The following is a 26,571-nucleotide window of genomic DNA, read 5'->3' as shown; positions in this document are numbered from 1 at the left end:
GTTCCCAGTATTTATTTTCTTTTCCCTTCCTAGCTTTGTTTTAACTCTCAATTACTTACATGCTTGTTAATGCCCTCCCCAGGCATGTGAGATTGTAAGGGTGGGAAAATCAGTTAAAAAAGGTTGAACAGTTTGGGACGCCTGGGTGGCTCGGTCGGTTGAGCGTCTGCCTTCGGCTCAGATCATGATGCCAGGATCCTGGGATCGAGTCCTGCATCGGGCTCCTTGCTCAGCGGGGAGCCTGCCGCTCCCCCTGCTTGTGCTCTCTCTCTCTCTCTCTCTCTCGCTCACTCTCTCTGACAAAATCTTTAAAAAAAAAAAAAAAAAAAGGTTGAACGGTTTGAAGAAAGATTTAAAAGTTTGAATTAATATATCTAAAATTTCTTGGTATCACATTTATCAGCATTATTACTTTGATTGCCATCCCTACAGCTAAAACTGTGGTCTTTTCTCAGTTATTTTATGTCTAGAACAGTTGTCAGTATGGAGAAATTGTTCTAATCTGTGTTTGTGTTTATAGTTCTAGGTATTCCACAGTGTCTATTAAACCTGATCCTCCACTTCCTTACGGTAGCCAGATTGCATTGAGTGTCTTTTCTTTAGTGAAGATGCCCTGAATTTCAAACCATTTCAGAGGTATTTCTGCAAGTTACAAATCCCAGGGATTATGGATAAAAATTATGTTACTGACCTTTTAAAACCTCAATTGTAGTTTTTGCTTTTTATTTTTTAATTTTTTTAAAGTAGGTTTCATGCTGAACGTGGAGCCCATTGGAGGGCTTGAACTCATGACTCTTGAGATTAAGTTGGATGCCTAACTGATTGAGCCACTCAGGTGCCCCTGAATTGTATCTTAAATGTGAAGTTGCAAGAGAAGGAAATATAGAGGCCACAAATCTAAGGAGCAGTTATGGGCGAGGAAACTTAAGGAAAACAAGAGTTACACAGCAGTCTTGTTTATCAGTAATTAATAGAAAACTAAGAGGTAACCCATATTAAGTCCTGTTTCTAGTTCTCTTTCAAAAGGGCTGAAGATTTACCCTGAATCAGAATGTGGTTGAAACTATCTTGCATTATTGGTTGTTTTCGTAATGAATGCCATTAATACGATGGAGCTTAGTAAGTACTGACAGTTTTAGGTTAGAGGTTACAGTATCGAAGACTCAAGTTCTTAGATGTCTGCAGCTTCCAGAAGTAATCAAATGAATGCAGTACCAGAAGGATTTGAGACTCAAGTATTTAAATTGAGAGTAGAGGGGTTCTGTTGTGGTTGAGAGTACCCTTCTGTTAAAGTCTGATAATTTAGGAGCTGGGGAGCGGCGGGGATCAGCTAGATTGTACTAGACCAGATCTTATTTTCTACCCTCATAAAAAGGAACATAAAGATTGGATGATGATGGCTTGGCAAGAAAGTTTGAGAGACAGTGTCTTGAGAATGGAGATGCTATTATAGCACTGATTCAGTGCTCCTGCTTTTTAGTTGTTCAGTGAAGACTTTGATATTAATGACCTAAGGACGGGAGGATAAGCGGCACAGGAAGAAACATGTACCGGTTAAGAATATCACTTGTAAACTTTTATAATTACTTGGCTAATTTAAATCAAAGATGAATAGATGCTTCCTGATGATTTTATACTTGAAGTACAGAGTGGTTTTGTTTTCCTTGTTTTGTTTCCCTTATGTGCCAAATCAAGCACTCCCCAGCCTGTTTAGAGCCTCTAATCTGACTTTTCACTCTTTAATTCAGCAAATGTTAGCATTTCCCGCGGGTAAGGCATTGTGCTGGATGCCTGGAATATAGAGTTGTGAATAAGACAAATACAGTGGCTGCCCATGTTGTATTAGTCAGGATTCTCCAGAGAACAGAACCAATGGATAATACATAAACAGAAAGACATTTCTTATGAGGCATTGGCTTACCCCTGTGGAGGCAAAGAAGTACCAGTTTGAGGTGTGCAAGCTGGAGGCCTAGGAAACCAGTGGTGTAGTTTTGGTCCCAAGTCTAGAGGCCTGAGAACCATAAGCTTGGATAATGGAGGGCAGAAGATGCATGTCCCAGCTCTAGCTGACGAATTTTCCCTTCCTCTGCTTTTTAGTTTTTTTCCCTTTTCTATTCAAGCCCTCCACTTTGGGGAAGGTGATCTTAGTCTGTCATTCAAGTGCTAATCTTGATTCAAGTGCTGATCTCTGGAGACACCTTCACAGACACCCCAAAATAATGTTTTACCAGCTATCCCATCATCCCTTAGCCCAGTCTGATGCATAAGATTAACATCACACCTATCAAACTGATAGTCTGAGGGGAGGACCTACATTAAACAAGTCTTCCATTATTATTGTCCTAGTCATAGAGATGAAACCTATTTGAGTGCTTTAATCTGAACTACATACTTATTATTTATTTATTTGTTTGAGAATGAGAGAGCACAAGGGGGGGCAGCAGGGGAGAGCAGGCTCCCCACTGAGCTCGATCCCAGGACCCTGGGATCATGACCTGAGCCGAAGGCAGATATTTAACCAACTAAACCACCAGGTGCCCTGAACTGCATATTTATGATAATTATTCTGATTTATGGTTCTTGGAAGTCCTTAGGCCTCATAGCAATACTTAAAATATTTCAGTCATTTTATTTCTTTTCTAAGTCTTTTTTATTTTCATAAAGAGATTCTCAGAGAGAAGAAATCCCTAGCATCAAGTCTCCAACTATAACACTTTTTTTTTTAAGATTTATTTATTTATTTGAGAGAGAGCATGCGAAAGTACTAGTGGGAGGGGCAAAGGGGAGAGGGAGAGAGAATCTCAAGTAGACTCTTTGCTGAGCATGGAGCCTAAAGCGAGGCTCCATCTCACAACCCTGAGATCACAACCTGAGCCAAAACCAAGGTTCGGCCACTCAACTGACTGTGCCACCCAACACCCTTCCAACCATAGCACTTCTAATTGGTCACCATGTCATTGTCTCATCCTGCTCCCACTCCCCAGTTTCTACATTGCATATTGATGCCAAGGCTAATCTTAAAATGTTGATTGAATTGTATTATGTCCCCCACCACACTGTACTGGTAGTTCGCCCAGTTATTTATAGAATTTAAAGCTCTTTAGCCTGACTTTCAAGAGTCTGTAATATAGCCCTGAATTATAAGCCACCTTGACTTTCCTCTTATAGGAGCCTGGAGTTTATTCTTACCCTGCTAGCATGCCCTTTACTACCTTCCCAATCAAAATATTATCCCTTTGTCAGGATCTGACTGGTAATAGACCATTTTCACAAGGCTTTTTTGGATAAATTTAATTACTGTTGATCTTTCGGTTTTCTGAATTCTTTTAGCAGTTTTTGTCAGCCCCAATGACTCTTGTATTGTCTTACATTCTGGTTTTCATGTGTCTTAATTTTTTAACTAGGTTTAGTTTGGATATGGGTTTAGAGGAAGGGAAATGAGAGCAAAGAGGTGGACCTTGCCTTAGCATCTTCTTTAGAACTTAAGGTAGCTTTCTTATGCTTTAAGTAATGACAGTTATATAAATTTCAAACTCATTCTTCAGTCTACGACTTCCTTGATTGGTCAGGCAACTCTTAAGTCTGAAAGCATTGATTTAAAACAAGTAAATGGAAAATGAGACCCTTGCACTTTTTTTTTTTTTAAATTTCATCCATTAAATTACTTGCTTTTTCTGCTTGTTTTGAAACTTAGTAAGAATAAGGTCCAAATCAAACCAGAGTTCTTTCTTTAATCTCATAGATAAATTTGAGTACCTACATTGTGTATGTACATCACTTTATTATATTGTACTTATTAGCAACATATACCGCACTCACATAAAAAAGGTCTAAAGATAATATCTGAGTTTTTGTGTTGGTTAGTTTCAGATTGTCTGCAGACTTAAATGAACTCAGAGAATCAGGTTAGTGCTTGCTCATTACCCAGGTTCTGTGAAGATGATTTCAAACAGACAGTAAGGTCTTACCCTACTAGGTGTGGAGACAGAAACACCACAAAGTGGCAGCACCTGGATACTGTATTGTCAAGGGGTTTGATTGTGGATACAAGCAGTAGTCAGTGGCTATGGGAATTCTATCTCAGATGGACCAGTGTGGAACAGGCTACTTAAGGAAGATTTCTTTGGTGTCTGGGTATTAGGACATTGGGGTTGAAAGTAGAGTTAGAAGCTCATTTAGAATAGAAGTGGAAAACATGGAGGTGAGGGTAGAAACTGAATAAGTAGGATTTGGATAAGTAGTAGATTGTTCCTGGCTTCTAATCTTTGTGTACTAATGTCTGGATGAGTTAGAGAGGTGGAAAGCACAGATGGGGAGAGTGAGGTGTTAACTTTATATATTCCTTGAGACCAAAAGGAAGTATGAAAGATAGAAACACCTGTCACTTAGGTTTAAGAGGTTTCAATACCAGTCTCTATACAGCAGGAAGACCTAATATAGAAATGCATGGTTTTTCTGTGGAGAAAAGTGCCTTTGAACATTTCTATTTTGGCTGCTTTTTATGGACTGTTTATCTTTTTGATGTTGAGAATAGCAGATATGTCTTACACACTTATGCAGGTAAGGAGGAAAATGCCCAATAACTTGATTCTTTTCTTTAGCATGTTTCTGAAATTCATCTAATTCTTTCCAGTTTCTAATTATTATGGGAGTATTCTGCTAAAGGCTTATTTTGCAGATGACTTCTCAGAAAGTTCTTTTTGAAGTCCTGTGTAATTGCATGACGATAGGAAATACGAATTTGTGCCTTTTACATTTCATGTTTGTATTTGGGTTAGATGGATGGTTGTAAAATTTGCTCAACTGTTGTAGTTAGTGAGGCATCCAGTGGAAATCTGTCCATGGAGAGATGGCATGTGGTCTGAGGAGAGTTGATTTTTGCTTTCCCTTTTCACCTTTGACTTTTTGTGCCTTCTCATTGCCTTAGCTCTTTCTGGATTTGGTGGGGGTTTTTTGTTGTTGTTTTGTTTTGTTTTGTTTTTGGTGCAAAAAGATGGTTTATTAAAGCATGGGGACAGGACCTGTGGCAGAAAGAGCTGCTGCCTGGATTTGGTGTTCTTGTATAGAGTAGTTCTTTTTCTTTAAAACCTAGATAAGTTAGGGGCTCCTGGGTGGCTCAGGTCATGGTCTTGGGGTCTTGGGATCAAGCCCTGTGTCAGGCTCCCTGCTCGGCTGGAGGCGTGCTTCTCCCTCTTCCCCTCCCCCTGCTTGTGTTCCCTCTCTCGCTCTCTGTCAAATGAATAAATTTAAAAAAATAAAAATAAATAAACCTAGATAAATTATATTAATTTATATTAATATTAAGATTATAATTTATTTTATAATTTATAATTATATTATTATATTAAGAATCTGCTAATTTTAGTATTGGGTATTTATAATGGCAAGGATTGATTTTGAAGTTCTGACAACTCCCTAGCACAGATTTACCTCTCCAGTTAAGAAGAGGAAAAATGCAAGAAAAAGAAAATAAACAGGAAAAAGGAAAGAACATATACCTATTTACTTTGTTCATATTTTAACTTTTAATATTATTATTTGTTAGATTTATCCATCTCTTTCTGTGCCTATCTCCAGCCCCAAAAACCCACCACTGTGAGTCTTTCTTTCAAGTAAATGTTTGAAGGAACGTCAAGGGTGTTGAATTCCTATATGGAAAACAAAGGCCGGAAGAGGGAAAGTAACAGCTGCTTTGTATACAGTTTAGGTACAGTAAGTTCTAGACCAACTCTACCATTGGCATTTCTGTTGCTTAGGGTAGTGGGCAAGATCTCTGAAAGGTTAAGGAGAAACTTTCCCATCAGGGTAACTTTTTCTGCAAAAGGGTGTGAAAATTGATTCCTTTTTGTGTGTTTGGTGGCAGTTATTTATCGTGTTTGTAAAGTAGTTCTCAAGAACATTTGGAACAGAAATATAGGAAGGAGGGTGAATTTTTTTTTTTTAAGATTTATTTGTTTACTTTAGAGAGACAGAGTGAGCCTCACCGGGCAGGGCAAAGGAAGAGGGAGGGAGAATCTGAAGCGACTCCACATGCTAAGTATGGAACCCGAAGCAGGGCTCCATCTCACAACCCTGAGATCAGGACCTGAGCTGAAACCAAGAGTCAGATGCTCAACCAACTCTGACCTACGTGCCCTGAGTGTGAACTTTTTATACTAGTTCCTTTTTTTTTTTTTTTTTTAAGATTTTATTTATTTATTTGACAGAGAGAGAGAAAGCAGAAGCAGGGGGAGAGGCAGGCAGAGGGAGAGGGAGAAGCAGGCTTCCTGAGCCCAATGTGGGGCTTGATCCCAGGACCCTGGGATCACGACCTGAACTGAAGGGAGACGCTTAACCTACTGAGGCAACCAGGTGCCTCTATACTAGTTCCTTTTTAATCTTTTACTCTCATAACATAGTATTAGGGAGCATATTCCTTGTATCTGAATATGGGACCACCTATGTAGTAGTTAACTTCGCATTTCTTAGAAAAATATTTAAATATTAACCCCACATACTCTTTTTTTTTTTTTTTTTTTAAATTTTATTTATTTGAGAGAGGGACAAGTAGACTCCATGTGGAGTGGGGGGCCCAACACAGAGCTGTATCCCAGGACCCCGAGATCATGACCTCAGCCACCCAGGCGCCCCACACACACTCTAATTTTAATCTTGATTTTCTTTTAAATAATTGGCTTATCAACAAAACAACATACTAGAGCAAAATTTAAAAAAAGAAATAGCACTAAACAGTTACCCACTAGACTGATGATTTGTTAATACTTTTGCCATAGATTTTTTTAAGCCTTTTTCCCTTTTCTGAATATTTTTAAAACACAAACTTGTCAAAAAGTGGTAAATCTTGGTATCAGTTTTTGTTGAAGTTAACAAATTACTCCATTGTCTTTTTCTTAAAATTTTTTTTTATTGGCCAGTTTTCTTTTCAAGCAGAATCTTATTTTTATAGGCATATAGAAACTTGAAATCGTTTATTATAGTGATTCCTAATCCTTGGAATCTCTAAAATTAAAAGTTAGCTATTCCTTGAGTTTGGGGGGGACAAATAGTATATTTACCCACAGTAATAAAGCATTGGATAATTAAAACAGGGCTCCAGTAAAAAGCACATGTCATCTTTATGGTAATATTGGTTATTTTTGGTAATCAAACTAAGCAAAACTGTGACTCCTTTTTTTAAAAAAGAACAAGTAATTATTGATTAAATACAACTTGGTAGTAAATGGGACAGGAGTTCTAACAAAAGGGATCTTTGCTTTGTAAGATTGGTATAGTCTCCTTCATTTCTTCAGTTAGGAAGTAGTATCAGGTGAGATTAAGGAATTTGGCAGAAGTCATGGGAATCAGTGGCAGATGGATATAGAATTCAAATGCTCTGGTAAGAGGAGTGTTAAGGTTACTGTGCAAGTTCTACCTTAATATGACAGTGGGGCCACTTGACAGAAGGAACTCTCCTTACCCTTAATTTTGTGTTGGGCAGTATAGTCAGTTAGTGGACTCATCATCTGAATAGAGGAAAACTTTAAACCTTAAGTAAAACCTAACTGGGGCACCTGGCTGGCTGTCAGTGGAGCATGCCACTCTTGATCTCAGGGTTGTGAGTTCCAGCCCCACATTGGGTGTAGAGATTACTTAAAACGTAGATTAAAGGGGCGCCTGGGTGGCTCAGTCGTTAAGCGTCTGCCTTCGGCTCAGGTCATGATCCCGGGGTCCTGGGATCGAGCCCCACATCGGGCTCCCTGCTCAGCGGGAAGCCTGCTTCTCCCTCTCCCACTCCCCCTGCTTGTGTTCCCTCTCTCGCTGTATCTCTCATTGTCAAATAAATAAAATCTTAAAAAAAAAAAAAAAAAAAAACGTAGATTAAAAAAATATATGGTACCTTTATTTATGTACTTATTTTTAAGGATTTTATTTTATAAGTAATCTGTATACCCATGTGGGGCTCAAACTCCTAACCCCCGGATCAAGAGTGGCATGCTCCACTGACTAGTCAGCCAGGTGCTTCTATGGTAACTTTGATAAAATAAATAGATAAGGAAAACTATCTTATTATTAGAGCTTAAGAATTTTAGAAATTTAGTGATATTAAGTGATAATCACCTTTTCCTAAAGCTCTCCCTTTTCCCCTTTTATTTTGTTAGGTGGTATGGTCAGGAAAAAGACTACAATGTGCTAGTCATGGATCTTCTTGGACCCAGCCTTGAAGACCTCTTCAATTTCTGTTCAAGAAGGTTCACAATGAAAACTGTACTTATGTTAGCTGACCAGGTATGTGAAATTTTGATGAAAATAAAAAAAATTGAGAATACTCATAATTCAATTGTAATATAAATTTTTATAAACCAGAGTATGTATAATCCTGTGCTATGTAACCTTAGGTTCAGCAAAAATAAAAAAGATATAATAGTAGGTTGTACTCATTCAAGAGTACTACTTTAATAAGACTTAATAGAGGTTCTCCTGTGGCATAGGACAGAAATGGATTATATTGGTACCCAGTAGTTTTCAAGTTGTTCATCAGATGGAGTCTGTTTTAGTGAAGATTATAGAGGTTTCTTTATAAGATTTTTGAAGAAAGCGCTCAATATATCAAGATGCTGTGGAAGAGAGTAACATTTTTAACATTTAGATTGGATGTCAAAATAAAATGAGATGATACACTGGCATTGAGGTAGAATTTTTAAAAATATAAATTCAAAGGATTAGAAAATAGTGTTCATTCTCTGTAATCACCTGATATTCTAGTAAGATCAACAAAAAAAAACTCTTGAGTGGTTCAAGCAAATATTAGCAAATTACATTGTTTTATTTGTGGTATGTTAAGAACTCAAATGTTGAAGGTTAAGATCCTCCTAATATGTTTTAACTAACATGTGAATGAATCCTAATAGAAGAGTTTATATTCTGAGGTTCTGTAACACATAGGTATTAACAAGTGAACATTTATTCAGGGCCTTCTGCTTTACTTAGAACTGGAGGGTGCAAAGAAGAATAAGAACTCTAGTCCCTTTCCTCTGGGAGTGTACAGTTCAGGAGAGAAAAATGGAAAAAACTACGTTCAAGGTTTTGTGATAAAAGTCTATCTTGGGTACACTGGTAACAGAAAAAATGTAGTTCAGGGAATGGGGTTGCATTAAAGCAATGGTTTAAGGAGGTAGCTGCTAAGTCTTGGCTCTGTAGATGATAACACTTGAAGGTAAGTAGTTGGTACCATTTATTATCTTTTGCCACACTTTTTCCCAATGAATCAATGATCCTGGTTTAATGATGGGTATCACTTAGACTAGGACAAGTAAGTACATTAAGTGAGAGAAATGTTTTTTTCTTCCTTTAATAAAGTACAAGTTGCTGCTGTAACTAAAGGTGCTATTTGGACATTGTATACATCTATTTCCTTGAAAGTATAAATAGTTTGATTATAGATTTGGCTTTAAGAGACGTTTGTCAGAGTTCAGAATCTGTATGGTAATAAAAGCTCTAGGGAAAGTGGGGACAAATAAGTAGAATCCTGACACATACTACTGAGAAGAGCAAAAACATATGTATGGGTAGAAAGATAAAGTTAGTCTTTGGGTATTGAAAACATTTTCAAATACTTTTAAGTATCTTACAGAAAAGATAGACATGTTTGATAATTTGACAATTAAAACTATTCTAGAAGTGATGCCATAGTTAACAAGACAGTTTTTTAAAATTTAAACTTATTTACATAACAAATGACAGAAAAAAGATTCTTATATGCACAGAATTCTTAAAATCGATAAGAAAAGGACAAGCCAAAAGAATAATGGACAGAGTACAGATTGACAGTTCCAGAACAGTAAATGAGCAGACTTTTAAACTGTTAGTGAAGAAGTGAGGTCAATACCTGTCATATTGGCAAAATTTAGAAGGAACTAAAATAAGTTTGCCAATGGGAAAAGAAATACTCTCAAGTATTGCTGGAAAATGAATTGTTAGAGCCTATTTTTATTTATTTTATTTTACCTTTTTTTAAAGATTTTATTTATTTATTTGACAGAGCAAGAGAGCACAAGCTGGGGGAACAGTAGAGGGTGAGGGAGAAGCAGGCTCCCCGCCAAGCAGGGAGCTCAATGCAGGGCTCAATCCCAGGACCCTGGGATCATGACCTGAGCAAAGGCAGACGCTTAACCATCTGAGCCACCCAGGCGCCCTGTTGTTAGAGCCTATTTTTAAAGACAATCTGGTGCCACCTATCAAAATGATAGCTACTTCGACCCAGCCACTCTCCCTACAATTGTATGGGGTTTATAGCCCATAGAAATAAAAGCACTAGTAGGTAAGGATGTATTTAATTTAAATATGTTAATAGCATTATTGTTCACAGAAGATGTTGGGAATAGTGGGAATAATGGTTGGGGAAAACTTAATCTATTATTTATGGCCGTTAAAAAGAATGCTAAGACCTATACCATTTGACTTGGCAGAATTTCCAAGAAATTAAAAAAAGGTTATTAGAATGACATCCTTACTATTCAGTTTTAACAAGGGAGACTTCAAAAAGCATCTAAGAAATGAAACATAGCATGTGTATGTTCCCATGTTTTATGTTTATGTTGTATGCTACTAACTTCCAGGAATGTTTAGTTAAAAAGAAGCAAAGAAGAATAAAATGAATAGGATGCTTTTATTGCAGTTAAAACAGTAACAGCTTATATCTTTCAGTTGGTCAACATCTCCATTCCCAATTATATGTGTGTCTTGAGTTCATAAGTGTGTGTAAATAAGAGTATGGAAATGGGTAATGCCAGGCTATTGTAACACAGGTTACCCCGGGGCAGAGAATTGGGTGTGGAAAGTTGATGATTAGCTCTAACTGAAACAATTCTAAATTTACTACTTTTGTAATTTAAAAATTGCAAACACTAGTTCTTCCTACTAGGTTAGATGTTATGTTTATAATCAATACTAGAACATGCCAAAGAATGGGGCAGGTTTATGCTTCAGTATCCATGCCCTTTACATTTAATTTTGTCTAGCACTGTCTTTGTGAACTCTAAATGAAGTTGTTAAAATATATCTGTGATCTTGAGAAATAATTGAGAAATAATGTGTTGCTTTCTTGTATCACAATTCAAATTACATAATTATCTCTCACCCCCTCCTTTTTTTTCCAGATGATCAGTAGAATTGAATATGTGCATACAAAGAATTTTATACACAGAGACATTAAGCCAGATAACTTCCTAATGGGTATTGGGCGTCACTGTAATAAGGTTAGTCAAATGTTCTTTGCATGAAAGAACAAAGAGTAAAAACTCCAACAATTGCTTTGATAGACTTTCAGTCTTTAAGAAGTCATAGGAAATTGTATTTGCTGTTGATGATTGCTTTAAAAGATTGTGCTAGAAGGGTAATCAGCTAACTCTATTAACTTAGTAACTTGAAATAAATTTTCTCCCAACTTACCCAACCAAGGTTAATTATCTATATGGAAATATAAAATTCCCAAGGGCTTTATAATGAAATGTAATTATCTGTTATTTAATTATGAAACAGTTGTATCTATTTTTCACTCATTCAAGTAGTAAAAAACCCCATATACTTTTTTTCCTGAATGCTAAAATCAGATTTTAACCTTTGTCTCTGAAGTGTGGGTTTTTGTAATATATGTGTTCGTGCCAGCGTGGGAACCACTGACCCATCTGTCACCATGGCGTTAACATTTGCTGACTGAGCATGATCATAATGAGAATTCTTCAGTCCTTGGATTTGTGTATTCAAAAGGATAACTTTTGGGCCTGCTTCAAAAGTAGTTGACAGTTTCTTACTTGGGTGCCAAGTTGGGTGGATTCTCCATCCTTCCTTCCCCTTTCAGAGGAAAATATATAGTCAAGTGAAACGAATATTCATACAACAAAATTAGTATTCATTGGGGTCTCAGAATGGTTAACATACGGGGTGATTGGGTTTTAGCTAGTGACGCATGACTGCAGTTAGAAACTAATTGTGTTGAAACTTTATCTGCAATGATTAGTTTTATTGAGTGAATTGCTTTATTTATCGATTCAATGTTGAGCTCGGGCAGACAGGCAGCATTGGCAATGCACTAAGCATGTTATGATCTGATGATCTGATAGAAATTCTCAACTTCAGGACAACTTGGGGCTTTTTGGTTTTTGTGGTTTTTTGTTTTGTTTTGTTTTTGGAAGGAAGATTCCCATTTGTTTTATTAAATTATTAGGAAATGTTTGGTGTTTTTAGGTCTGGCTATAAATGTTTACCTTCGTTTGCCTGTATGAATGCCAACTTGTAGCCATTACCATTAGAACTGGTGTTATTTGTTAATGTGTGAGACATTAATGTTGGTCTGACCAAGTTTTAGGAAATAAATTTTTTTTGTTGAAAGCTGAACTTTAAATAATGAAAGTTATGTATATCGACATATTAACTGATCTTGCCATTCCCAAATTGCATCTTTTTTTTTTTTTTTTTTTTTTTTTTTTTAATATTATGTAGCTTCTCTCTCTGAAGCATCCAGGTGCTTAATTGTTATTGCAAAACCTGGTAATTGAATTGAAAACAAATTACTGGTCTTAATTTTTTGGGCAATTTTGTCAGTTTGACCCTGATCTTTTGGCCATTTCCCAGCCCTCCTTCCCCATTTTCTTCCTGCTAAAGACCCATTATCCTCTTGTGATCTGTGTTCTGCATGTCGACATTGCAGTACATGGTTTTTGTCTTAAAATTAAATGATGACCTAGATAATACCACTTTGCTCCCCCCTCCCTTTAAAAAAATAGCTTGTTAATTACATAGTTGTGTTAGGATGTCCAATTTGCCCCATGATGAAAACCTTTTTAGGATCTTGTGTCCTCTCTAGAGGTAATAAAATACTGTGGAGCTGCCTGCTGTTAATACGGTTCAGAGACCCTAGGGTAGAAGTGCAGTGTTTCACTTAACAAAGATTCAAATTCTAAATGTTGTTCTTGAACATTTTAGATTAGTGTTTTGTTTATGTAGTTGGTTTTTAGTGTTTTCCTTCTGTATTGTAGTTTGAAAAAAATGCCAGTTTTATGAGACTGGATTCTTTGGTTAGCTTGTTGTAGTAGTTTTCTATTCATGGGGGAGAAAGAGTGGGGGGGGGGGCTTTTGAGGTTTTTTTTTTTTTTAAAGTCAAATTTCTTAATTTGGAAAATTGTTCTGAATTTGATATTTAGGAGTGACCACTCCAATCTTAGTGAATTTGTTCATCTCTTCCAGTAATCAGCCCTGCATGCTTATGAAAACCAATTTTGAGGTGACTAAATGCCTTCTACCTCTTCCTTACTGAAGATTTTTTTCCCCTGTACAATCTTTTTTGGGGGAAGGGCAGATTGTGATACCAAATATTCCAGAACCAAATTCCCCAGTTTTGATTAAAAAATTAAAGAGCCAAATGTCACCATTGCTATCCCTGATTCAGGCAGTGACACAATATAGTGGCATTAAAAACTTGAGTATTTTCTAGAATTCAAATGTTCTTGAGCATGTGATTCTTATTTGGAAAACTGAGAAGCTACAGTGCTTGGTGGAAGAAGGATGGCATTTGGCTACCCTGTTCTTTCTCTAATGCCTCGGTGTTGCCTGTCTGCGCCGGCCATTGTTGCAATGTAAGCAATACTGTTTGATGCACTGCCACCCTCTATTGTCTGTTTAGTGTTTAGAATCTCCAGTGGGGAAGAGGAAAAGAAGCATGACTGTTAGTACTTCTCAGGACCCATCTTTCTCAGGATTAAACCAGGTCTGAAACTGTCTCCTATTCCAACCTCAATCCCAAATTCATGTGCTTTTCTTTTTTATTGTTTTATTTTGATTATTTTTGTTTTGTTTTAATTCTGGAGAATGTAGATCTTGCTCAAGCATCTCTTACGTTGGCATTATTCAGACATACTTGGCAAACATACAACATTACTAAGATTTTTTTTTTTTTGTGGCTTTTGCTTAAAATTTGTAAAGTTTAGAGAAAACCTAAATGAAAACAGGATTATGTTAAGATCTCTAACATCCACATGAGGAAATGATATGTTGGTCTAGTGTTGAAATTCTTTGTCTAATGGTAAACTTGAGATAGACTGTTAGTTTTTAAAAATGTATTTGGAGTTGCAGAACTTAATGCATGAAATATATCTAAATTCAGTTGCATCAGTGCTGTATGATGAATATATTCTGCATCAACTCTCTTCCCCTTCCCTAGTGAACTTCAGGTAAGTGTAGATCAGATTTGAGATCTAGTGTTTCTAGAATTGATTTTCCTCAATCTGTGAATTCTCCCAACTTCAACCAAATGGCGTGAGGTGCTGAAAGAGCATTATATGCTCTGGAACTAGGAGACATTGCAGTCTAACAGTATAACAGTAACATCATTGAAGCACTTATCAAACAGTTACCAATTAATAACACATAAGATAAAGGAATGCATAACCTGATGATTTAGTGTTTGGCAGGCTAAGTAAACACCCCAGTAATTTTCTTAAAAAAATTTTTTTATGTAGGTGGAACTCTAGAAGTTAGTGAGCTTCGTTAATTAAGCTCTTGAGCAAATAAATGAATCTTCATCATTCAATTTAGTATATACTGAGAAAGGAAGTATTGGCATGAGTAATCAAAAGAGAAAAGTTGTATTTGGTGTATGAACATACTTTGTAGTTTCAAAGTATGTTCCATACTTTGTACCACATTCATCATCTGGGTGATCATTTAATTCTTTTCCATACTGCCCGGCGTTATTCCAGGTACCATCTTCTTCTGCTGTTAAATAGGTTTCCGAAATTCAGACTTATTTTCATTCACAAAGAAATAACAATTGTGACTGATTCTTAGTTGGAGCGTGGGAAGAGGGGTTGCTGGGTAATTAGGCACATAATAAAGCACCTAGTGCCCCATTTTTGCTTATCCATTCATTCACACGTTTAATTTATATTTTGTAGCATAATCATTTAATAATTTCCATAAAATTGAATTGTTTATTTTCTCTACATACAGGTTAGCTGGGTTGTGAAGAAAAGTGAACTTGTGAATTTTTTGGAAGGGCAGGGAAAAGTGGCCCCTGGTTAAGAGAAAAATTGCTAGATATACTGAAAACTAAAATTAGCTTTAGTGTTCCTGAGGAAGGTGCACCTCTGCTGGATGGAGTTACCCCAGTATATACAACATTAACTCATTCCTACATGCCTTTGAAGAATAGGCTGCATTCTATAAAACAGGCACAAATTTTACTTGGAACACAAAACACAAATCCACAGAAAAGCAGCTTGGCCCACCAAAGAAATTAGACTTCTTTTTGCATATGCAAACCTATAAAAAATACATTATCTTATGACTTACTGAATATTGACTTTTCCTTGTTTGATTCTTTATATATTTGCGGCTGTTTGGATGTATCTTTGGTATCCTGTGGTGTCATGTAAACACTTCTATTATGTTTGTATTCATTTTTAAATTCAAAACAGAGAGGGCTACTAATGAAGCTTGATAGGTACCACCAGAAAATGATGAACTACCAAGAGATTTAGATTTTTTAAAAATTTTGAATAATCTTTCTCTTCAGTTGTTTGCTCATAAAATAAGATAGCTTTGTTTAGCAGTGAAATTATTTTTCCTGACTTATTCTCAGGTTTTGTAAGAGAAAATTTAGAGTTGATTTGCTTTGTAGTTTTTTGTTTTGATATTAAAGTTTGAGATATTTGAGAAGATAGTGTTTGTTTTCTTAATAAGCTACATTTCATCCTTTAGAGTTGTGGAAGGAAAGAACTTTAGTAAACACTGAGTTTTTATAAAATCTTAAAAAGTTGTGAGAAAATGTCTGGTTATTGAGTTGCAAATGGAGCTACTGAATGTAGACTAAGGAATGAAGCTATCAGGTATAATATGTCAGAGTTCCTATCTTCTCCTCTATTTTGAAGTATTAAAAGAAGCAATCCCAGAAAATATCCTTTAGAGGAGAGTCTATGTCCTAATCACCTTTTATTTAGAACCCACATAATTCTTAGGGGTATTTTTAAAAATACTATGAAGCTGGGTGTCCTTTTTGTGTTTGTTTTTGCCTTGTTTTCTTTTCAATGTGACTCTGCAGAATCTTAAGTCATACTTTTTGGTTTGCTTCACAGAAATGTATTTTGCTCATTTTAATATTTATATGCTGAGCCCATTTTCATATCAAGAGAAACTTAAGAGTGTGAGCTTTATTTCTCTTTGTGTTTTATAAGACTTTCTCATAGACGTATAATAATGTGATTGCTGAGGAAGTGAATTTAATCTACTAGAGAGCTCTCATCCAGTTAAATTTTACTAAAAATGTAATCTTCCTTCTTTTATAGTAGACCAGGTAAAAATAAGTATCTCATTGTTATATTGGTGACATAAGCTCAAACCTCCATGTCTTTCCCATCCCGATGTCCAGTTAAGGCTAGGGTACAGTGCCTGCCTGATATAAGTGTTTTTCTTTTTCTTCTTTTCTTTCTTTCTTTCTTTTTTTTTTTTTAAGATTTATTTATTTATTTAAGTACTCTCTATGCCCAACAATGGGGCTTGGAACTCACAACCTGGAGATTGAGTCTCATGCTCTTAAAACTGAGCCAGCCAGGTACCCCTCGATAGAAGTGTTTTTCATCCTCCTAAGAGAGGCGTTTGATCACATCTTTTCACCTAAATCATTCACTTTATTTATTCTTATACAAACTCTAATAGGCTAGGTGACCAGTTTCCTAGGACATTACAGATTATAAACTGGGTAGAAGGGACCCAAAGTCTACTTAATGGAAAAAAGAACTATAAAATGTAGGCATAAGTAGGGGGAAAAAAGTCTAGGGCTATGTACTGTAATGCCACATAGACCTGCCTTGTTGGATAATCTTTGTAAACATAACTTTAATAAGTGAATTTATGATCAAGACTAAAAATTGAAGTAAAGATTATTTATTTTGCTTTAGAAGGTAGGTAAATATGAATATATTTTGGATTTTTTCTTTTTTGATAAAAAACAGGTTTTTTACTTCTTTGAAGTGTTAATCATGGAGAATAAACCTCAGTTACTTTTAAAAGTTAGCTACATTATAAATGAATATCTTATTCCCTGTGTACCATATAAATAAGACAGCACTAAACATTATTTTGTTCTAAAATACTAGTGTGGTTTTTAGTTAGCTCCTTTAAACTGCTGATTGTAAGTTATCTTGATATAAGTAAATACTAAGTACCTTTTTTAAAGATTTTTGATCAACTTACTGTATTTCCCAGAAGTTTAACCTGATACATGGATAAATGTCAGTGGGAAGTAGTAGAAGTAATGCATGCTTTAAAAAAAAAAAAAAGAAAAATCCTTATTTTTTGTTAATAAAAATTTTGGGTTTGTTGTCATTATCAAACTTTCAGAGTTGTCTTATTTTAAATAATGAACATTCTCTTGGCATACTGAATGAAAAATGGCCTTTATAAAATGGAAGAATTCCAGATAGTTTATGTTTAGTTTTTGAAACCTCATGCTTGTTTACCAACAGTAACAGGATGTCAGATTTCATCATGGCACACAGCACACTTGTCAACTCTGCTATCAAACATGTATATATTTTTCCACTACTTTGCTAAAGACAGGCTCCTGAGTGTATAGTAAACTGGGCCTGTGAAGTTGGTTCAGCTCACAAGGATCAACCACTTAACTGTATTTTTTTTTAACTTGATTTATTGATGAGGACTAGTAGAAGCTTATTGGAGTGTTGTTTGTTCATGTTTTCTGCCTGTGATACTTTATTTTGATATAATTGAACAAGATAGTATAAATGCCATTTAATGAATAAGAAGCAGTTCAGTTGAACAAGGTTGGAAGCCTAATATCCCTTTATTTTCTTTTAAAGTTATTCCTTATTGATTTTGGTTTGGCCAAAAAGTACAGAGACAACAGGACAAGGCAACACATACCATACAGAGAAGATAAAAATCTGACTGGCACTGCTCGATACGCTAGCATCAATGCACATCTTGGTATTGAACAGAGGTGAGTTTGAAAAATGAATGTGTTTATCAAATCCATAGTAAAAGTCACTAAAGGATTTTTGAAATATTTTAACTAGTTTCTTATGATATATAAAGACGTCTCTTGGCTGAGGATTTGAGGAAACATGTTAACCCTTTTACCTGTTGGCTTTAGTTAGTGCTGAGAAGCCAATTAAATGAGAGACCTTTTGTTTTCTTTGTTGAAGGTTGTCTCTTGGGGAGAAAATACTGCATGATGGAAAGTTAGCATACAAGCAGTTTTATCTTGTTTATTTTTATTTTTTTTGCAGCTGAAGACAGTACTTATTTTCTTTTTTTTTTTTAAAGATTTTATTTATTTATTTGACAGAGAGAGACACAGCGAGAGAGGGAACACAAGCAGGGGGTGTGGGAGAGGGAGAAGCAGGCCTCCTGCGAAGCAGGGAGCCCGATGTGGGGCTCGATCCCAGGACCCTGAGATCATGACCTGAGCTGAAGGCAGACGCTTAACGACTGAGCCACCCAGGCGCCCCAAGACAGTACTTATTTTCTTAATGCTGATCTTGGACTTTATATTTTAGTAGTATAAGTTAAATTTTGGAGAAGAATATATTAGTTATTTATTTTTACAAGGAAAATGTTATTATCTGAGTCCTGATGGACCAAGAGGGGGTTGGTGGGCCATCTCATGTTCTACCCTTTCACTCCTACATAAATTAATAGGATCTGGATTGAGGTAAACATTGTCATGATCTCTTTGCTTTTTCTAGGTCTTCTGTTTTCTTTTTTTTTCCTGGTTTTTCATCTTCATCTTTTATCAGTCAGTTTTGCTCCTTAAAACAAGCACAGAGATGATAAATGATATGCTTCCAGGTTAGGGCGCTTCAAGAGAAGAATTTTAAGCTTAGGAAATGTTCAGTGTTATGTGTGTGTATATATTCATATAGATGCTTAATTAGCTTTAAAATATTAATTTATTTCAGCATCCCTCAAGTTCTTTTTTATAAGCTTCTGCAAAACTTAAAAGTATCCTGCTACTTTGTTCTTCCGTCTTTATTAACTTCATTTAGAAAGTTGTTCAGCTAAATCCTTTTTGCTCTTTAGAAATTAAATTGCAGACTGTGTTGGATTTTATAATTTTGTATTCTGTGAGAAAATTTTGTTAGACATAACTCTTTATGAACTTTTTAATTTTTTAATTTATTTTAATTTATTTTTTTTATTACTTTAAGTACGTTCTTTCACAAGCCACCAAATTGCTTTTTCTCCTTGCTTGGGAAAACTTCTTGTGTACCTGCCTTTCTTTCACATGTTTTCCATAATAATTGCAGCTCATAACTTTACATTTTCTTTTCTAGTCGCCGAGATGACATGGAATCATTAGGATATGTTTTGATGTATTTTAATAGAACCAGCCTGCCATGGCAGGGACTAAAGGTAAATGAGACTCCCATTCCCAGTTTTTTGTTTTAAGAGTAAAAGTACATATTGGAGATGAACTTTAAGATCCCTTTCAAACATGAGGCTTTCTGAGAGTGAATTAACTTTATTTTTTACCTTTTATTGGGAAAATAAAATCTCATCATTTAAGAATTAAGTTAATAGAATCCCGTAGTCAGGCCTAAAGAACAATTTCCTTTGGGACAGTAAGCAGGTACCCATTGGTAACCAGTAGCTTTATCTCAATGGAAATTGACATGGGCTAATTAAAGGTGGAGGCTTTCTCATTTTGATGTGTTGCCAGTATGTTGAAAATGTATACTTTTATGTGTAGTAAAACTGGTTCTTCTAGTTATACTAGCTATCTTAATTATCCTAACACTTGTTTCTATTAATTAGGAGTTTCACCCTGACTTTTGTGAGTCTGTTAATGATAACTCACCATGTCCTAGAATTTAAAGGCTACTTTTGATACTTTATTGGTCCTTTAAAGGAAAATGGTCCCTGTATTTATTGAGCATCCGTGAACTAGACAGTTGCTCAGTGCTTGTATGGATAGTTCTATCCAATATGAATTATTTTTACATTGGAAAAATATTTTGACTTCACTTAATAATGTTACTACACTTTATATAGTGTTACTAAATGGTGGACACTGTTTTTGTTATTGATCTACTTATACCTTTGCCCTTGTGTTGAATATGGGTTGTGAAAATTCATTTCAGATTTAACTTCACCCATTAAATCATGTTCTTATTAGACTCACCCTTTCTTAACAGCTAAAAATGTTTTTAAAGTAGAAACTCATATAAAAAACTAACAGTTTAGGGTTGGGAAATTTTGGTATATTGTACTTTGCTTTATTTTTTATTCCAGGTTATGATTTCTCTTGAATCTCAAGTTTACATTTATATCTAGTGGGTTAAACTAACAAGGTTCTTATTAGTATTGAATAGTATTATTAGTATTGAATATGTCTATGTGGTTTGATTCTTATTTTCCACAGGCTGCAACAAAAAAGCAAAAATATGAAAAGATTAGTGAAAAGAAGATGTCCACTCCTGTTGAAGTTTTATGTAAGGTAAGTGTGCATGATGGCTTTTTTTTTAATATAAAAAATCCAAGAAGTCTGGAATTTAAACATCCTATTAGGTAGCTATTTGCCATTTTAAATGTATGTTTTGATAATTCTAAGTATCTTTAAGAGTGGCTTGAACATATGGGTCATTTTAAATAAGCATTTTATGTTTCTGGTTTGTTTGGGCCCTATAATCTGTTAAAAATTAGAGGAAGAAGAATAGGGCAGGCAGGTAACGTTTTCTAGTGGAACCTCACCAATTTATGACAAAATTAGGAAATATTCTCCTTATCTCTAAACCGGTGCCAGTAAAGAAAGGATATTGACGGTTGTCAGGGACATCAAGGAGTAGAGAAACGAAGGCAGATCACAGCAATCCAAAATAGCCAGTGTCCAACAATATAGATGACAGTTTGAGTCAGGCTTGTTTCCCTGAAATCTCAAACTTTGTTAGAGAAGCCTGTAAGTTGAGAATGGAGAAGTAGCTGTGTCATGATGGATAACCATGGTCTTTTCCATTGAAAGAAAACCACATGGTCATCTCTGAGACAATTGTGTACCCGAAATTATTAGGAAACAGTATATAATTATATAGTATAGTTGGATGTTAGAAGGGGGAAATGAACATGGTGTTGAAATAGTACTTTGTGGAGGGGGGGAGAGGTGATGTTTTTATGTCTCCCTGTCCACAAATTTGCTTTTCCATTTTCTCTAGATCTACAGTAAAGGAGGGGTTGGGATGGGTAAGAGACTATCATCTTTTCTGAGACTCTTGGGATTTGTTTTAAATTATGAAATACATTTTAGGTGAATGAATAAAATGTTCGTGTGTTATAGTGCACCCAAATAACTTTGAAATCTTATACTTCTGGAAGCAAAACATGTTTTCTATACACTACTATTCCATGCAACATTATGATTCATTTGGATTATTGGAAAAGTCAGCCATTTTTACAGGAAAAGAAAGGGAGGGTTAGTACATTGTCTGCTTCTGGGTTATGTCTTAATTTTGATGTAGAAATAATGAACCTAGGTCTTTCTGGATTAGTCACATAAAACTGATCTGAGGGTGCAGTGAACACAGAATATTAGCATTACTGTAAAATAGTGAGATTGTTTTCAGTCTCATGGTCCACTGGTAACTACTTATTTCATATCTGTAATACTTAGGATATTGGTAATTTTCTTTTGTTAATAAGGTTTTGCCTGTTTTCATAAGGTAGCAGTGCATGAAGTAAACTATTTGACTTTTAGTTGGCAGTTGTTTAGCTCTATTTATAATACACATAAAAGCAAGTTCATTTGGTATATGCTGCTTACCATTAACACAGACCATGAAAATATATTAAAAATTTTAAAGTCATGTTAAGAGTTTAAATAAAACGTACAATATATTTATCACTTAAAAGGTTTCAGCTTTCCATCTCGAACACAGAAGTAGCATAAAAATTATATCTGTACGGGGCGCCTGGGTGGCTCAGTCGTTAAGCGTTTGCCTTCGGCTCAGGTCATGATTCCAGGTCCTGGGATCAAGCCCCACATCGGGCTCCCTGCTCGGCGGGAAGCCTGCTTCTCCCTCTCCCACTCCCCCTGCTTGTGTTCCTTCTCTCGCTGTGTCTGTCGGATGAATAAATAAAATCTTTAAAAAAAAAAAAAAAAAAAAATTATATCTGTATCAATGCAGTGAGTAAAAATAAATGTTGCAAGTATGTCCATTATATCCCACCTTAACCTCCTGCATGTGAGAAATTTCTCAAAATTTGAAGGTTGTGGGAAGAGACTGTCTTTTTAACTTACCACCCTTCACATTCATATATACTCGAGGCAGGGTGTAGGGATTTTTGTTTAAATTTTTTGCATTTCTACATTCCTACTGGCAAAATCCTTTTTGGTAGTTAATATCTATAGGCTTAAAGATGTGTTACATGCATTTTTGAGAATCTTTCCTTTAAGAAGCTGAGCATGTAAAAAGTTTATGCCCACAGGTGTACTTACTAATACTGTTTATGAACGAAAAATTTTCATCGCCTAAATGTCCAGTTATAGGGAACAAGTTAATTATGATGTATTCACTGGTCTGGATATTATGCAGCCATTCAGAAGCTTATGTTGGAAATAACACAGAAGGATAATTGCAATATAATGTTAGTGGAAAAACAATATGTTATGTATGTAGTATAATAACAATTACGGATAAAAGAAAAGGCAAACTCAATCTTTTCGTAGGACAAAGCATTGGATTGATCTGTATCACAACAGTGGTTGCACTGTATGTTTGTACTCTTAGTGATTTTACTTTTCTGTTTATATAGGTATATACTATTTCCCCAAAGAAGTAATTACAGAGTTGGGGAGAAAATGCCAGTTCACTGACCTGTTGTGGCAAAGAACCTTACTGGCCTCCATTTGGTCATTTGTTCATTGTTGCCATTGAAGTATTAGACATTGATAAAATAATAACAAGTTGGATATCCAGATTACTTAAGAGTATAATACTGTAGGGAAAGGATCCATGTTTCCCCTGCCAATATTAAAAGATGTACATGATGAGGTAGTCAGGATTTATGAGGATACCAAGTCATATTATAGTTAGTTTAGTTCTCAGATCTTATGGCAAAGTAGTGAAACACTCTCCTCAAAAACAATTTTTACTTGTATTTAAATACATTTATTTTTCTGTCTTAAATAAATTTTTTTGTTTTTTTACTTTGTGTTTTAACTCTTGAACTTTAGGGGTTTCCTGCAGAATTTGCCATGTACTTAAACTATTGTCGTGGGCTGCGCTTTGAGGAAGCCCCGGATTACATGTATCTGAGGCAGCTATTCCGCATTCTTTTCAGGTCAGTTTTTAAGGTGTTTTTAAGACTGTAGACTCTAGTGAGGGAAATTAGTTAAATCCACCCAACACATCTGTTCTGACAGGTAGCAAATTAAAGCGGGTCTAAACCCATATGAATAAAATCTTAAGAAACTGAGTTTGGAAAAAATAATAAAAGAAAGAAACTGAGTTTGGTATGTTTCCATTTGTGGTGCAAATGTGCTTGAAATTATTTTAGTTTGGGATGGAGAAACAGTTGAGTCAGACTCAAAGTAGAATCTAACTTTTCCACGATAATTGCCATTCATACTAGATAGAAGTGATTATTGGTGGCCCTTGGAACTCTCCAGCTTTGCTACAGAACCCTATTTAATAACAAAATTAACAGCAATTAAAATAGTTACGGGGTGTATGATTGTGTGGAGACAGGCCTCAGACTCTGGGGTTCCCTAGGTGCAACCCAGAATTGGTCTTGAGCAGAGGGGGAAGTAAAGTACATGTGGCCCGAAATCTTAGTTGGAAGAGGATTAAGAATTGGGGGTAATTCTCTAACCCCAGAAAAGTCTTCTTTCCAAGCCACCAGCATACACATCTCCCCCACAAGCTTAAATTCTTATACTTACTCTGATTTGTTCTTAGAAGGTACCTCCTCTTTGGATGGTTCCCTAGATGATTGACAGCTTGACTCCATGTTTTTGTTCATGCTGCTGTTCATTCCCACTCCCCTGCCTCTTTCAAGAAAGTAATAAAGTCGGCTTCTTTTTTGAAAAAGGAGATGATTTATTCTTAATGAATACATCAGACCGAAGTGGTGACATCATTTTCCTTCAATTGTGGCTTGTAAAAAGTGGAATTAATGAACTGAACAATTAAAAAGTCATGTATATGGAATGAAATCTTTTAGAAGTTACCATACTTAAGAGAAAACACTACCATTTCCTTAAAAAGTGCCCTCACTGTCTTGAAAGCTCAATGGAGTATTTAACTAGACTGTATTATTAAAGGATTAACATATATCATACTGTGTTTTACAGGACCCTGAACCACCAATATGACTACACATTTGATTGGACAATGTTAAAGCAGAAAGCAGCACAGCAGGCAGCCTCTTCAAGTGGGCAGGGTCAGCAGGCCCAAACCCCCACAGGCAAGCAAACTGACAAAACCAAGAGTAACATGAAAGGTTAGTAGCCAAGAACCAAGTGACGTTACAGGGAACAAATTGAACACAAAATTGGGTAATTCATTCATTTCTAACAGTGTTAGATCGAGGAGGTGGTTTTAAAATAAGTAAAAATTTGGCTCTGTGTTTTTAAAAAAAGACGTCCTTGGAAAATTTGACTACTAACTTTAAACCCAAATGTCCTTGTTCATATATATATGTATATGTATTTGTATATACATATATGTGTGTATATATTATATCATTTCTCTTGGGATTTTGGGTCATTTTTAACAACTGCATCTTTTTTACTCATTCATTAACCCTTTCCAAAATAAATATTTGGTGTTGGGAATATGGTATAATCAATCAATCCAAAATCCTAGACCTAACACTTGTTGATTTTTAATAATGAATCTGGTTAGCTATGGTATTTGGACTTTGTTTCAGACTAACAGTGTTAAGAATTTTTTTCTGCATGTTAATGCTTTAGCATTTAAAATGGAAAAATGTGAACATGATCTAATTTCCAGAGGTGAGTCTGGCATTGCCCCCAAAGTGTCTATCTTCTCAGTTGCAGAGCATCTCATTTGCGCTCTTAAATGCTCAAATAACTGAAAAGCTCGACACATCCTTCCTAGTCAAAAACCAGATCTCTCTTTTAGTTGCGATCTAACTATGTAAGGTTCTTATTTGTCTTGGGCTTTATTTTATAAAATCTTGCAAATAGTCAGGTTCTGGGGGTTTGTTGTGGAATTGAATTCTTCAGTTAGGCTTTGCAAATTGGGGGAAAAAACTGGGGCAAATGCCACTGAACTGCTAGTCTATTTCCTTTCTGTCTCTGGCACTCTTGGTGCTACTAAGGAGTAGAACTGTTAGGGCACAGCTCCAGTCTTGTCACTGTTGCCGTACAGTTCGACTCCTGTGTTTCATGGTTTTTGTTTGTTTTTCTTCCCCCCCTTTCTGGGGCTTACCTCCTGATACCTGCCTACTTTCTGGAAGTGGTGGGCAGGTAAGGTTTGATCTTTGGTTTCTAATTATTTAATTTCTGAATGACTGCTCTAGTCTGAACTTAGTCGGTCTATATTTTTAGCATTGTATTTTAAAAATTTTGTAATTTAAAAATAGACTCTAATCTGAGGATACTTTTCAAGAAGTATAATTCACTGATGTCATCCTCATCCCAGCAGCTCATCTATTAGGAATGAAGTTGAGATTCTTCTCTTCCATGTTTCTGTATTTGGGAAGGATTCACAGTTGAAGGCTTAATGTAATGGGGGTTCTGAGATGATGAAATTTCAGCTCAGGATAATAAACACTAATGCTTGCCTCTGTGTCTCAGTTGGGACTTAAACTTGTCCCTTGAGTGTTTTAATCATTGTATGACTAATCACAGTGCCATGCCCTTAATGAGGTAGGTTGCTAGCTAGCGTCTCTGAGAAATGGTCCTACCAATGTAATGTTCTAAACTTAGGACTTATTATACCTGAATCTATAGGGTATTTGCTTCTTTTCATAAAATGAAACCAATTTTTGCCTAAAGCTAGCTGGGATAATAGGATCATCACGAGTTGCAGTTTCTAGAACTAAAATTAGATTGAAATCTCCTCTGACCTAGAACATTTCACTTCAGGCATTCAGCAGCTTTCAGAAAGAATTCCCTTATTTTGAGTTAGTTCCATTGTTAGTTTACTGTGTGTCTCTTTCTCAATAAACAAGCAGAATTTTTGTCCTGCCTTATCTAGGTCTTAAAGATGAGAAGTTGGATCCACTGAGTTAGTATGTTTCCTTGGAAAGAAATTGTAATTAAACTTAAGTTTAATCCTTAATTTTGTATTGTAACTGTTTTTCATAAAAGCAACTTAAAAATCTTAAAAAGATGTTCGGGGAGCAGTAGAGCATGTGACTCATAATCTCAGGGTCATGAGTTCGAGCCCCACATTGGGGGTAGAATTTACTTTTTAAAAAAGAAAGAACAGAAAATCTTACAAAATTTTCATAGCAGTGTTAGACCCAGGGTTTATACAAATTATTATATAAACACCAACTTGTAAAATTTTGAATAATTGGACTTTTCCATAAAATGTACTTACCATTGACTATTTT

The 26,571-nt window shown here is 35.6% G+C and overlaps 1 protein-coding gene across 8 annotated transcripts in view; it reads left to right on the top strand.

Annotated features, from left to right (window-relative positions):
* CSNK1A1 (casein kinase 1 alpha 1) overlaps window positions 1-26,571 on the top strand; it is a 52,796-nt gene that overhangs the window by 14,687 nt on the left and 11,538 nt on the right. For 3 of the 8 annotated variants that reach the window (XR_004298178.1, XM_032395361.1, XM_032395359.1), the window contains exons 3-10: window positions 8,139-8,265; window positions 11,136-11,234; window positions 13,658-13,741; window positions 17,850-17,989; window positions 19,326-19,404; window positions 20,414-20,488; window positions 23,219-23,325; window positions 24,338-24,450. Coding sequence is in view for 5 of the 8 variants with exons in the window: in XM_032395361.1 (XP_032251252.1) it covers window positions 8,139-8,265; window positions 11,136-11,234; window positions 13,658-13,741; window positions 17,850-17,989; window positions 19,326-19,404; window positions 20,414-20,488; window positions 23,219-23,325; window positions 24,338-24,450 (824 nt within the window). In the remaining 3 variants the exon portion in view is untranslated. Of the gene's footprint in view, window positions 1-8,138; window positions 8,266-11,135; window positions 11,235-13,657; window positions 13,742-17,849; window positions 17,990-19,325; window positions 19,405-20,413; window positions 20,489-23,218; window positions 23,326-24,337; window positions 24,487-26,571 lie in introns of all 8 variants that reach the window. The other 5 variants (XR_004298179.1, XM_032395360.1, XR_004298180.1 and 2 more) reach the window with 3 other exon arrangements.

This window comes from Phoca vitulina, unplaced genomic scaffold, assembly GCF_004348235.1.
Source record: "Phoca vitulina isolate PV1807 unplaced genomic scaffold, GSC_HSeal_1.0 scaffold83, whole genome shotgun sequence".
In the NCBI taxonomy this organism is placed as follows: domain Eukaryota; kingdom Metazoa; phylum Chordata; class Mammalia; order Carnivora; family Phocidae; genus Phoca; species Phoca vitulina.
Note: the sequence above shows the minus strand (reverse complement) of the source record. Positions and strands in the feature narration are given on the sequence as shown.